The 13,888-nt window shown below is 43.8% G+C and overlaps 1 protein-coding gene across 3 annotated transcripts in view; it reads left to right on the forward strand.

Annotated features, from left to right (window-relative positions):
• The window catches only part of Taf6 (TBP-associated factor 6), a 37,366-nt gene extending 24,328 nt beyond the window's left edge, over nucleotides 1–13,038 (forward strand). For all 3 annotated transcript variants that reach the window (XM_065448000.2, XM_065448002.2, XM_065448001.2), the window contains exons 10-12: nucleotides 95–353; nucleotides 6,504–6,674; nucleotides 11,177–13,038. In XM_065448000.2, the coding sequence (XP_065304072.1) occupies nucleotides 95–353; nucleotides 6,504–6,674; nucleotides 11,177–11,671 (925 nt within the window). In that variant the 3' untranslated portion in view covers nucleotides 11,672–13,038. The remainder of the gene's footprint in view (nucleotides 1–94; nucleotides 354–6,503; nucleotides 6,675–11,176) is intronic.
• Nucleotides 13,039–13,888: the final 850 nt, after the last annotated feature.

The following is a 13,888-nucleotide window of genomic DNA, read 5'->3' on the forward strand; positions in this document are numbered from 1 at the left end:
GGACGAGAAAACCCACACCTTGATTTTTGACTCTCTCTGTGTCCTAAGTGTTTTGCTGCAGCACTTCTGACACACTCATTTTTGGTTCCTGCAGGAACTTCAACACAAGCACCAACAACGTCCAAACTCGTGTGACGCGCATGTTCAGCCGTGCACTGCAGAATGACAAGATGCCGCTTGCGTCTCATTATGGAGCTGTCTCGGGGTTGGCTGAACTCGGGCCTGAGGTGGTGCGGTCCTTTGTGCTCCCACGGGTGCGAGCCTTGGGTGAAAAGCTGCGCCAAGGTCTGGAGGAGCCCGGCGTCTCGCCCGTGGACAAGAAGGCAGCTGAGCACATCAAGCAGCTGCTTTTGGTACATCCAAGTGTATACTTTGTTTCACACACAGCATGTAATGCATTCATTGCATTTGCAACCAAAAAATAGTGCATTACGTATGGAAGAAAGATTCATGTTAATTAACGTAACATTATGTCCCATACCTTTATGTTACAAAATATGATACAATTCTTGCATGGAAGGCATCGCAGATAAGAACCTATTTCTGAATTAATTCAGTAACCGTAACATTCGTTGCTGACATCAGATCACACAGCTCTGATTAGGCCTAACGGGCTTGATAGTGTGGCCATGACAAAAATTTGCTGCCTGCTGATGTCATAATGGGCCTCAAATGGTCACAGAAAGCTTGTCGCTGATCCTACAGGTGGTTCATCAGCAATCGGTCCTGAGATCCTGTATACAGATTAGATCAACAGCCATTGAAGCAGTGTTCAGGTCCACAGTCAACTTGCCAGCAACTACTGTGTGCATGCGTGCCAAGTTCGTTTGTATGCTCGCATGTGTAGAAAAATCCCAACTGCGCAAGTCTGCGCGTGTGAACGCTGAGCTCATGTATTTGATGCGATCAGCGCGCCTTCCAGTGGCTAATCGGCATAGCTTCGCACATGCTTTCATGCTTTTCACACGCACTGCTTTTGCTGTTCTGTCTGTTTGTGTGGTGTTAATAAGTTCGATCGGTTTGGTCAATCTGCTCATACCATGTGCTGACAAAAATAGCATCCTGTGAGAGTGGTGCGCATGTCAAGACATGGCCCACAGCCAGGTCATTCACTGAAGGTGCCAATATTAAATAAAGCTGCTTGAACGAAACACTACATGACGTCCAGAATTTCAGCCATGGTTGTACATTAGTTCTGTGGAGTTGGTGGCAAGCGCAGGGGGAATGTCGAATAATCGACAACTTACTTACTTTGATGAAAGTCAGTCTGCATCTTACTTTTATCTTCTTTCTTTTTTTTCCTTTTGTGCTACTTTGTCTTTAATGCAAAGGCTGCAGATCCATGGACAGCATTTGTACATTTAAATGGATACAAATATCCCGGTCGCATGCTTTGATTGTCAGATACACACAGCTGGCTGTTCTACATGTTTTGCACATGTGAAGCCTTTGAAAATATTCTATTAGTTAAGGCGCGGTTATCTGTAACTTCAGCGACTTACGCTATAAGGGGTCTATGCTGTGGTTATTCTGCCAAAAGCATTACAGATCAAGAACAATTGCACTGCGAAATGCATAGAGTGAGACTTCTGTGACTGCTCATACTTGCGTATCTTCCACAGAGGCGCCTGCTAAGTATGAAACATAGCATGGTTTCACTGCAACTAGTGCGCGCAGCCATGAGTTTTACAATTACTTTGTGCTTTCTTAAGGTGTGCAAATATTTTAAATTTTATATTCCGTATTTACACGACTGTAAGTCGACCTATCCTTTTTAAATTTAGAAATCTGAAGTGGGGGGGGTCGACTTACAGTCGAAACCAAAACATGGCACTGCCAAAAAAGCAAGACTAAGGGGAACTACAACATAGTTACAATTTTATGTTTGCTCTATGGCCCTACCCGTAGCTTTTTCCTATCCCGTGTGTTTGTTGGCTTTTCGGAAGGGTTTTTCAATGTTTACAATCGAAACCAAAAGATGGCACTGCCAAAAAAGCAAGACCAAGGGGAGTGACAACATAGTTTCAATATTATGTTTGCTCTATGGCCCTATCCATAGCTTTTTGCTATCCCGTGTGTTTGTTTGCTTTTCAGAAGGGTTTTTCAACATTTTTGAGAGTTTTACAGTGCACACAACACTCATGGGGGGTGTCGATAGTTGATGGAAGCGCCGCTGTTCCATTCACGACGGCACCCTCAGAACGGCAGCGCTTGCGGGGAGTATCAGTAGTTCATGAAAGAGCAGACACGTGTTTCTCTTTCCCTGTAGCTTTTAGCTATAGCCTCCTACTAGGAAGCTATGATTTAGCTTTCTCTATGCTCTTAGTTTGACCAAAGGCATTGGGTTCTTTATTCTATGGGCATTGGTTTGATGCGTTCGACTTGACTGCCGACTACGTGCTACTTCCATGCATCCTCAGTCGTCATGAGTGCTCGAGGCCCACTAATCATTCGGCACACGTTCACAGCAGTGATCAAGAGGGCTGCCATCCTTTCTGCCGAAGAAACAAATCACTGCGCAGCGGGCCGCAAGTTCAATGTTTCTGAACGGGTGGTGCAAGAGTGGCGACTGCGGTGAAGCAAAATTTTCACCTGTGACGGCAAGCAAAGAATTTGCCATGGGCCAAAGTCGGTATGCTTTCTGGAGCTACAGGCCAAGCTTGCAGCATACGTAGCTGAAATGTGTGATTGGACCCCGTCAGTGAAGTGCGTCATGGTCATGATACAAGCCCAGCTCTTCGCCTTTTAAGGACCTGCTCTGTTGTGGGTACGAGTGGCTGGCGGCAGAAGACCGTGAACTTACGCCAACCAGACCTGTCAAAAGAGCCTCACTGACGGCTGCATGTAGTTGGGTGCATTCAGCGTGGGCTGCTGTACCAGAAGATGTCATGGTGCGGTCGTTTGCCAAATGTGGAATTTCGCTGGATGACGATGCGCTGTGGGACCGTAGCAGCGATGACGATGGCAGCACTAGTGAAGACGAGTAGTCCAGTGACCATGTCAGCGACTAATAAATTTTCGTTATCGAATGCGCCCTCGAGTATACTCTTTTCTTTTTTCTTTTTTTCCCATTCACACACAATATGAGGGGGTCTACTTACATTCGAGTCGACTTACAATCGTGTAAATACGGTACTGCAAGTTGATTATGCTTTGTTTCAAATGAAAAGGGTATTCAGTTTCAAATTATAACACTGTATTCAGTTTCTTCATTTGTGTATCCAGTTATACCAGCTATACAGGATTGCTATGTATAATGCTGCCTGGCCGCCATGAAAAAGGCCTTTCCATACAGTCTGCTTCAAATAGCCATTCTGAGCCAGCAAGGAACTATCCAATTTTTACTTTTTACGCATTTGAAAGCTGCTCAAACCTACCCACCAATAGCAGTAGCACAGGGACGGAAGCGTCGCTCCATTTGTGCCATCTTGCGCTAAACCACTGAGCTGCACCAACTTCCACTAAAACGCTAAGTTCGGATGAAATGGCTAAATTTTGCCGGATGTTCGTGTTCAGTGGCAATCATACAGCCATGTGTTGGCTAACATTTAGCCCTAGAAGCCAAGCTAAGTGAATATGTTTCGTTGTCGGTGTCTTTGGAGCGAGGGTGTGTTTGGTGGCACATTGTAACTTGGCTATAGGAAAACGAAAATCCTTTGTGGTATACAAAGCATTGCGAATAAGTCTTACACGTTTGTGTAATATGCAAACCAGCTAAAGATTATTTGAACTGGCGCTCTTATGGGGCAATCAGGAAAGAAAGCTGCGCTCTAAGCTGAATGAATAAGTTGCACTATATGTCGTTATACTTTTTAAGGTTCTCTTGTACGCTCTATTAGTAAATTTGCATTAATTAATGGCGAACACCATGTGTGTAACGTTACAATGTATTTTGCATGTGCCCGTGAAACCTCTTGACCAGAAATATCCAATTACAACCGCAATCATCACTCAAGGTTGAACTCCGGGTACTCTATATGCTGCACAACCACGCTATACCAAATCAAGACTTTTTTGGCTGCAAAATGTGAACTGAGAACATAAATTTTTGGTTTTAGTCTACCGTAGTGGCCGAATGGTGGTTGTAAAGGGACGCATTATGCGACCGACAGAAATTGCATTCATGGCCATCATGCCCGCAATGCAATTTGCGCAGATCGAGTCAGAAAATTTTAAGAAACCATTGTTTGGCATTCAAAATATTGGTCATTGTTTTACAGTGGCTTTATAGGACAGCCCTAATAATCGAGCTTTTGCAAAATATTGGTCAGTGACGCTGATTGGAAACCACTGAACGCTTTCTTCTCTTTATTCCTTTGATAAATGTCAGTCTTTATTTTTTCTTCTCGCCAAGTCAAGTGAAAACTGGCTAACATGTGATGACCAACAAAGTAACTTCACATTTATTCTGTGGTACTCTGCAATGCCAACTGAATGCCACGAAGAATAAAAAAAAAAAAGACTGAAGGCATAACGCGAAAGGGGTTCACTGTATGTTGATGGGTGTTTCTTATGGTTGTCGCAGTCAGTATTTCTTGTTTGTTGTGCATGAATATGTCTAATTAGCTAACTTTATAAACTTACCTAATTGACAAGATGTCAGTTAAAAAGATCTGGAGGTTTTTGAAACACGAGCGATAACTGGATTTAAAGCAACCTATGATTTACATTATCCAATACCCTTATAGAATAAGTTAGGTAATTATTGTTAGCTAATTAAACTTAATTATTAATAGCTTGTGCAAGACAAAAAGGAGTCTGTTGACTAGCATTAACAAAAAGCCTGTCAACATGCAATTGGTGCTGTTCACATAAATACTTTGGTTATTTTTCTTTTCTTGGCCACATTTAGTTGGCAAGTCTGGTACATAGCTTAATAGTGGTTTCTGAGGAATGCAAATCAGTTTCCTTTTCCTGGTGTATGGCATTCTTTTCCTTTAGTGAACTTTACTCCATCCACCTTTCAGGCTTCCACAGAACTGATTTGCTGTAACTTAATAGTGTTCTGCAAAGTCAAATACATAACATCTTTTCTTGATTTGTCTTTATTTCACTCATAGTGAACCTTATGTAGCATGCTCCAAAAGGTGCATATTCTGCTCCAGATCGAACAGTTTCTGCTCCTAACAGGCTCCATCCAATGTGCCAAATTTGCTGCTCCCAGAGTTGCTCTGAAACTCCCTTGGCCACTTCCATCCCTGTATGCATTAAAAGAAATATATGTCTTGTCACCTCTTGCATGTTTTTTTTGTTTTCCTATTCGTTTCTATTTTGCTTTCAGGGACAGAAAGATATTCATTATTTGAAGTTGATATTTCTCCAGCACTTAATTCACTTTAAAAATATTGCCATTTGGATGCCCTTATTCCTTGTAGAACTACATGCTATCATATAATCCAGTATCAGCTTAGCTGTTGCATTCAAGGGGCATGGAAAAAAAAAAAGAAAGAAAAACTTTGCTAGGCTATTTCACTTCCCTTGCAACTCGCTTGTTTTATGGAAATGTATTTATTAAAACTGAAGTTCCAGGACAGTCTTTCAGATGTCTGAAACACACTTGTTGACATCTCATTTTGTGATGCCTTTAAAATTCTTAATGTCAGAAGTTCGACGGCAGTGCCACCACTCTTCACTTTATGCCATCAATTTTACTGTTCCAAAAGGGCAATAAACGACTCTGACTTGATCTTATGCTTTCCTTTAAGGAGTCCCTGAAAAACTTCCCCAGAAGTTTATTGCAGAGCATTGATGATATAATTTTGCAGTTTTCTGCACCAGAGGTGACCTGGAAAACCTCCCCCATCGCATAATGGTGATTTGATGAGAGTATAATGTGTTACATTCCTGCTTTGTGACAAGTCTTTCTAATAACAATGCAGTTACATTGCATAACAATGTGCCGAAGTAACAAATATATAAAATTTAGTTAAGTAATGTTTCATATCCCCAATTTTCAGAGGACACTGCTCGTTTAAATTGAACCAAAGGCTGCAATAGATGCTACAGGCTAGCACTAATAGCTCATAGAAGAAGCATTTGGAGAAATCTTGTAGCTCATACATTTATGTTTCACTAGGCTCGTCAACAAAAAAGCTAATGCACGCAGTGGCATAGGGTTGGCCATGGCAGCACAGATAGACATAATGCCTCTTGGCTTTTCAATTTTCACTAGAAACAGGTGTTTGTTTTTGCTATGTTGAGACAGAAGCAGTACCTAGTGTGCCTTTGAAACAGCCTCGTCGTCTCCATGTCCCTCATTAGCATCTGGCATGTCTATTCATTTCCTTGTGAATCATGCCGCAGTTGAGATTTGTCGTTTAGTCCAAATAAATCGCCTTGCATTTAATGTGCCTAGAATAAGTAAAAAATTGTGTGGCTTAATTCCAAACGAAATTAATTTTGTGCTTGCAGTCAGTTGTTTTACAGTATTATTGAACTGTTGCTGGGAAAAAAATATATGTGTATGTTTTCCCCTTTCTCCCTTCCCACATTCCGCTGAGAAGAGGGTGCTGGCACCAGCGCTGAAAGCAACCCGGACCCCACCTGACAATGCGGAAGAGTACCGAGCAGAGTACGGCTACCTGGGGCACCTGCTGCATGCACAGGTGGTCAGGGCTCGCATGCAGCCCACTACCACAACTTCAGTGGCGCGCACCACTCTTACAGTTACCCAGGTGTGTGGCCTCAAGATTTATTTGCTTCAGGTGTCTTTGATACCGACTTATTAACCAGGCACTCCTGCATATCCAGTGTTCAAGCTGTCATGACGACGGTTACCTGTGGCTATGGTTCTGTTAAAGGAGTACTGACACAAACTTTTTGCCTCATTTCATTTTTCTTTTCCTTTCTTAAGTGGCTGCAGACTCCAAAGTGGGTGTATGAAACCTCAATTCCTCGAAAGCACAACAGACCATGAATTATATCATCTTTAAATGCAAGGGATTCAAAACAAACTTCACAATGTAGTGCTTAGGCAGGCTGTTTACCAGAATACCTCAACTTGTCATGTAAATTGTAATTTGTTATCACGTGATATCACTGAGGTGTGGGTCAGTGTGGTGGTTGGCACCGCACCTTGATCGTCTTGCTGAAAGTTAGGATAATAGGGAGTGGAGTGGGGGTAAGGGTGAAAGGGCATGGCATGTTCCTATAGGAGCAGCAGAGGAGGACCAAGCATACCCTGTGTGAAATGTGGGGAAGTGCAGGGTTAAACAAGAAAAGGTGACAGATGCTTTGCATGCTCGGCTTTCAGATACCCAGCAATTGTGAGGTTTATCACCCCTGCAGGAGGGTGGCTGCCACAAGCTTCAGTAGCTTGTGGCAGCCAATGGAGGTGTGGGGGGGGGGGGTGAAAAAAAAATTTCAGTAGAATCTCGTTGATACGTTCCCGTTACGTACGTTTTCCTGGTACCAATGTTCGCATTCGAGAACACAAAAATGACCCAATAGAGTTATGCTCATCTTTTGCCGGTTCATATGTTCCCAGAAAACGCGATTTTTCGGCAACAACGTTCAGTACGTTGCCAAACTGTGATCGCATGGTACGCTTTCTGGCCGCTGGGTCCCTTGTAAACAAGAAAATGTGCGAAACGCGCGCGATAGAGGACAGTATATAGCCGCCCGTCTCACGTGAAAACGCCGGCATGCACTCGGTTTCTCACTTCGGTACCAGCAAATCTTCACTGGGGTGGTCACACGCGGCATTCACAGCTATCACCACCAATCCTATTGCGATAACCATCCTCGCCTATCTGTTTCACAGCGCGCGTTGCCATCGGAAGTGTAGCGCACACTTTTAATAGGCGATAACCAAAACGCGCTGCTGTACCCTACTGCAGTCTGTGATCGTGTGTCTGCGACCGGCCGCTAGATCCTGTGCGAACAAGAAAAGGCGCAAGGCATGCGTGATGCAGAACAGTATATAGCCGCCCGTCTCGTGTAAAAAAGACGGCACGCACGCCGCATTAACAACTATTGCGATAAGCACCTTCACCTATCTTTTTTACAGCGCGTGGTGTGTAGTGCCATTAATACCGTATTTACTCGCATAATGATCGCACTTTTTTTGTCAGAAAAATTCAAGCAAATTCAGGGGTGCGATCATTACGCGGGTTAAATTTCCCGGGAAAAAAAAAATTTTTTTTTTCGTCCGTGTTTGCTGCGGGATGCGAGATTGCGGGTGCGGGACACCAAAACAAAAATGGCGGCTAGCGGAGCGAGCCGAACGCGCCGAACGCGATTTTTTTTTTCTTCTCGTGAGTACATTACGTGCATTGAAACAGTTTCTTCCGTATTAGTGATGAATAATATCGTTAATATCGGCAAGTTTGCGGCAATAACGTAGCCATGTCCACTTTGAGGGGACAGTAATAGGTGGGCGCGGTTAGCTGCCAGTGACAGAAACGCATGACGGGCATGCTGCGGAAACTGCGGCATCTGTCTTCACTACTTTCCGCTAAGGGTGGGCGAATATCTTAGCTGTGTTACAAGCGTCGGCGTATGAATAGGGCACACTTTTAACGTATCAGAGTAAACGTGGCTAATATCATTGCCGCGCGCGATTTGTTGCGTGCTCACGAGTGCAAAAGCAGATGAAAAGAATCGAAATGCGCCTTTATTGTTTTTGTTGACATCAGCCATTATAAAGCCAACCCATAATAAAGGCAAGTTTGGTAGTACCTCATTTTGTCATGGAAGTGCGGAAAGTGATGAAAGTAATGAAATGAGGCATCTACTTAAGAATGTTTAGTGCGTGCAGGCCGCTTGGCTTGTCTTGAAGAGTCGTTCGCGTAGCATTCGACAGGTGGTAAGCGCGATCATTATTCGCTAGACTTAGCACACGACATATCGCTGCGGCAAGTTCGGGGTGCGATCATTACGCGGGAAATAAAAAAAATCGAATTTTGACGACAAATTTTAGGGGTGCGATCATTACGCGAGTGCGATCATTATGCGAGTAAATACGGTAGCGTACTGCATGCTTTTAGTAGGCGATAACCAAAACGCGCTGCCGTTCCCTGCTTCAGACAGCACGATGTGGGTATCACCATTCGCTTCGGCGGCATGCGCTGTCGCCCATCAGCTCGATTTCGTTTCACTTTCCCGACGCTCTCTTAAAAACACTACGCAATAGGAAAACAACAAAATGCTTCTTGGTCCGCCGGAGCACCACCAGCTTGATGCGCGTTCGTCTCTGGTACCGCAACAATCTGCACGACGCTTCGCATTATGTAGATGTCAACAATAGTTGAGTCCATCAAATTTTTTTAGTTCAAATCGTACGTTTTTGCAATTAGTACGCTCTCTCTCTCTCTGTCTTTTTCAGTACGTATGAACGAGGCTCTGCTATATTAATGATTTTTGTCTAATTATTTTGTCGTTCGATGGTGACATTTGATACAGGTAGTGATAGCAAAGACAGGAGGAGGGTTTGGAGTTGTGTAGGGAACGGATGGCTGTGGTGGCTGTGGGGCAATGGAAGAGGATAGGTTCTACGTTAGTGTTGGAGCAGGGGCAATTTGGGCAGCAAGGGTCCGAGCGAATTGCCGCGTAGGCGCCATGCGGCAGGCAGATAATTCGGCAAATTTCGGTTAGGTTCAACTCGGTGTTCTCCCTTCGTTCTGGCGCCGAGGTCACCCGCGGCGCACCGTCAACGGGAGCTAAAAGCATCTCAGGCTTAAAATGTACCTATAGGACGCCGAAAGCTCACATGTGGAGACAGCTAGCAACAGTCTTATGTTCACTGACGCGCGCGCGCGCGCGGGTAGCGTTAGTTCGCGGATGGAGACGTGTTTCCTGAGGCCACCTTTATTAATTAAAATTATCGAAAGGACGCGATCTTTGACTATTTGACTTGCATATGTGTTCTCTCGCATAGAACTTGCAAATTTTGATTTTGTAACAGACGCGCTCAATTTCTTTAACCTGCTGTCGTTTGCATTTTGATTCCAGTGTGCTTTTCATTGGTGCTTAACTATTTTTACTTTTTTTTACACAAGAAAAAGATGTAGCCCAGAAATAGCCACATAGCCAAGAGGGAAATTCTGACGCCAACTCGGACAAAAAGTAGGCCACTTTGGCTATTAATAGTGCAATGTGGCAACCCTGTACATCTTATATGCATAAAATATCGTGCCGATCGGCCTGCTTAGGCTTCGATTTAAAAAATTTGTTTCGGCTGATGGTGCTTCTCATTTCGACCCTAAGGAGCTGGGGATGCAGCTGGCACATGAAAATGCATGCTGCCTGTGAACAGCGAAAAGTTTCACAAAAGAAACAATATTGGTTGCGATCATGAGAGCAATAAGCTAATGTATGCATGCCTATGGATTGTACTCAACCAGTGCATTCTTAACATCAATGGCCTGCAGTTCGAACACATATCAGTTTCGAGCTGTCACCCAAGTATACGATGAAAAGATGGAGCGAACACGGCTAGCTGTAACGCCTTCGCTAACTGCAGAAAAAGGGGATATTGCCGCATACATATATGAGATATGTGAAAAGAAACACCACTAAAGATGAACCAAAAATGTAGCACATTGTGTGCGAATTAGCGTCTGCAACTTGCGCGGAACACGGTGCAGATAACATGCACGCATCAGAGCAATGCGGAACGGTGCGTTAGAACCTAAGAAGATAACGCTAGACGTAAGGAAATCCGAAGATGACCGTAGCCAGTTGGCTGAGCAAGGTAAGAATAGTCCTCAAGCGCCCACGTCGCAATCTATTGTCCCCACAAATATGGTGGCGAGTGCTCATTGCCTCTTTTAGTCATCTGCTAGCCAGAGAACTTCCAGAGAGCAGCCAGACCAAAATTGTCCTGGCTGGTTCTGGCAGCCCGCGGGTAGCCAGAAACGTCCAGCCAGAATAAAACAAACACCCGGTGGAAGTGCGTGGTGCGGTGGGTGGGGCAACCCGAGAAAAACGAAGGTGCTCTGGCTGGCTCTGGCAGCCCGCGGGTAACCAGAAGTGGAAAATCAAAGAGGCCCAAGTAAAGTGTCGGCCACATGTAAGGCTAGTTTAAAATGTTTGTTGGATTCCATGTCATTATTTGTATGGGCTTAGCTGCATGCTGTTATGACTGTAAGAGGGCATCAGTTTATCTTTAGTTTCTTACACCTGACCACAAGTGAACCAGTTTTGATTTGCTATGTGTCACTTCATTCTTTTTCAGCCTTCTCGCCTTCTCCAAGCTGCGCCACGTGCATCTTCACTAGTTCCCGCACCTCGAGTTCCCACAGCATCGCTGCCGGGTGCGCCGCAGAAATATGTCATTGTTACATCTAACCCTCCACGTCTGGCAGCGCCGGCAAGCCCACTTGCCAATGCTACCACAGGTGTTGTCAACAACAGCAGCAGCAGCACTAGCACGGTTGCCTCGACGCCAACCCTCGTGAAGATTGTGACGGCAGCACCAACACCCCAAGGCAACACACTCCAGACAAAGGCGGTCACCTCAACGGCTTCGCTGACCAAAGTGGTTGTGGTCACTATGGCTCAGCCAACCAGTGTCGCGGTCAAGGGGATATTTTCAACGGCAACATCGTCTGCTGCACAGTTACATCACCCAGTAACTACCGTTGCCACCACCTCAGACTCTGCAGCCACCGCAACCATTCAGGTGGCAGAAGTCAAGGATGAACCTGAGGAAATAATGGACCCATCATGAGACAGGGCAAAGGTGTCCGTGGACGATGCTCTTTGTACACTAGTGCCCTCCAGGGACATGTTGTGGCAGTTGTTCTTTTTTTCTCATTCTCAAATCATTGTGTATATATTGAGTGCGAGCATGATGTCACTGCCACCGACCATGCCCTGTCGGTGATTCAGTTTGATTTCTCACCGTCATCCTCCCCTCAATGCTGCTTCCTTATTTTTCTAATCGCGTCTTAATTGACATGTACAGTGAGCTCTTCATTTCAAGGAAATTTAAGTATGTGTAGTGCTGCACACATGTGCAAGGCTGTTTTAGCTACGCAAGGAAAATGAGTTGGTGCAAAAGGGCAATGTGCATCTTAAGCAACATTACACGTGTATAAAGTTTTATGAAATGCGTGTAGGAAAAGTTTATTGCTTGTTTTGGATGCTTTCTCTCTCTCTCTCTGTTGATTAGTGTTCTTTCGGATTTGTAGTCTTTGTGAAGCTGGAATTGTACCATAATGATTCTTTTTGGTGGGCTGAGAGTGCCTGTTGTAAATCACAAAGTTGAAAAGGCGGGGGGGGGGGTGGCAAAGAAAATAAGAACAAGTAAATTTTTTTGCTGCAAAATTAAATGTGCTGCCTGTGTGAACTGCATACTTCCTAATATCCAAAAGAATGTTTGAAGATCAGCAGGTTATTGTTGAGTTCTTCTTACCTGTTCATCATACTATGTAGATAAAAGAACGAGCTGTACTGGGTCGGCCACTTTTTGTTCATATTGCTCGCTTGTCTTTTGCGACTGCTGGTTGCTGTCTAGTTGGACAGAGCCTCTTTGTTTGTAACTTTCAAATGTGTGATTGTGTTATGATGACAGGAATTGAGAGCTGTTGGAAATTCCATTTCGAATTGTTGCTGCCACTGGTTTTAATTGCTGGCTGATAGGTACAGTCACTGCAGCAGTCAGTGTTCATGTCCACAGGACTCAATTGCCAAAGAGCTGACAGCACTCGTCATCAACTCAGTTGCTACGATGCTTTGAATGTTTTTGTGTTGCAAATGTAGGTGTTCAATTTCTGGCTTACCAGCAATTCATCATGTGTATATGTGTTTGGGAATGGGGGGGCTTTTTTACATCACACTGCATAAAGCATAGATGCTGCCGTTTGCATCTTGCCACTGTAAAAAAAAATGCTGATTACATCAAACTTTTGACGTCACTTGGCGCCATGTTATAAATACGTTTGATAATGATGCTTGTGTGCCATGTCATTGAGTTCATGAGGTATGTTCTGACCTATCAATCATGATGCACATGCAGACAGGACAAAGATGCTGTATTATTTTTCATCACAGCTAATGAAATTTGTGCCAAGTAAATTTCTATTAGTACCTGTACGTAAATTGTTTGTTCTAAATCATCCAATTGCAGCAGTGACATTGAAACAAACAGAGAAGGGTTGCTGTTCATTTGTTTTCTTCACACACTGTGTGTGATGTGAGTTAATAGATAAAACTACACTTTTGCACAGAGGGAATGTTTATTAATCGTTCTGGTGTCCTTTGGCACATGAAAGGCATTGCCCACTTATGCATGTCAGAATGGTTGCGTTTATACAAGACACCTTATTCTTGGTATTGAAGAAGTCAGGTAGGTATGAGTAACAAGTGTAATAAAGGTAAGGTTACATGTTCATTGTAAAAGTCAAATAATGGTAAGCAACAGTTCTTCACTGACATGTCAGGATAGCTTATGAACTGCATGAACCGATTCTCAAACAATGCCCATCAGAGAACTTGATCATTGTGCAGCACCGATTTGGGTCATAAGAAGTTGTTAGGTTTGGCTCCTACGAGTGGCAAGCTTTCTTTCGTTTTCAATCCCATTGTTTTTTTATTAATCTGAATCTTATCTCAAATTAACCCTCAATAATCTACATTTCAGCTCAAATGCTATTTACCCCTACGCGTTTCTCGGCTTTGCTGTTGGCTTCGTACGGTTATAATGGAAGCATATCACACAGGTGTTAAATTAACAAGTAAAATGTGTCATTTATACATGAAAGTTGTAAATTTGTTTTATCTGTCACCAACTGCACCGCACTTCCTCTTTGATGCTAGCCAAAATTTCGAAGTTCAATTATTCCGAAATTTGAGTACTTAAATGTCAGGTTTTTTGTTGTAATTTTATACATGTGTATTACATGTCGCGTTCTACTGGTGCGAGTGCGAACGATAGAGTGCTTGT

The sequence above is a fragment of the Dermacentor albipictus genome, chromosome 1 (genome assembly GCF_038994185.2).
Source record: "Dermacentor albipictus isolate Rhodes 1998 colony chromosome 1, USDA_Dalb.pri_finalv2, whole genome shotgun sequence".
NCBI lineage: Eukaryota > Metazoa > Arthropoda > Arachnida > Ixodida > Ixodidae > Dermacentor > Dermacentor albipictus.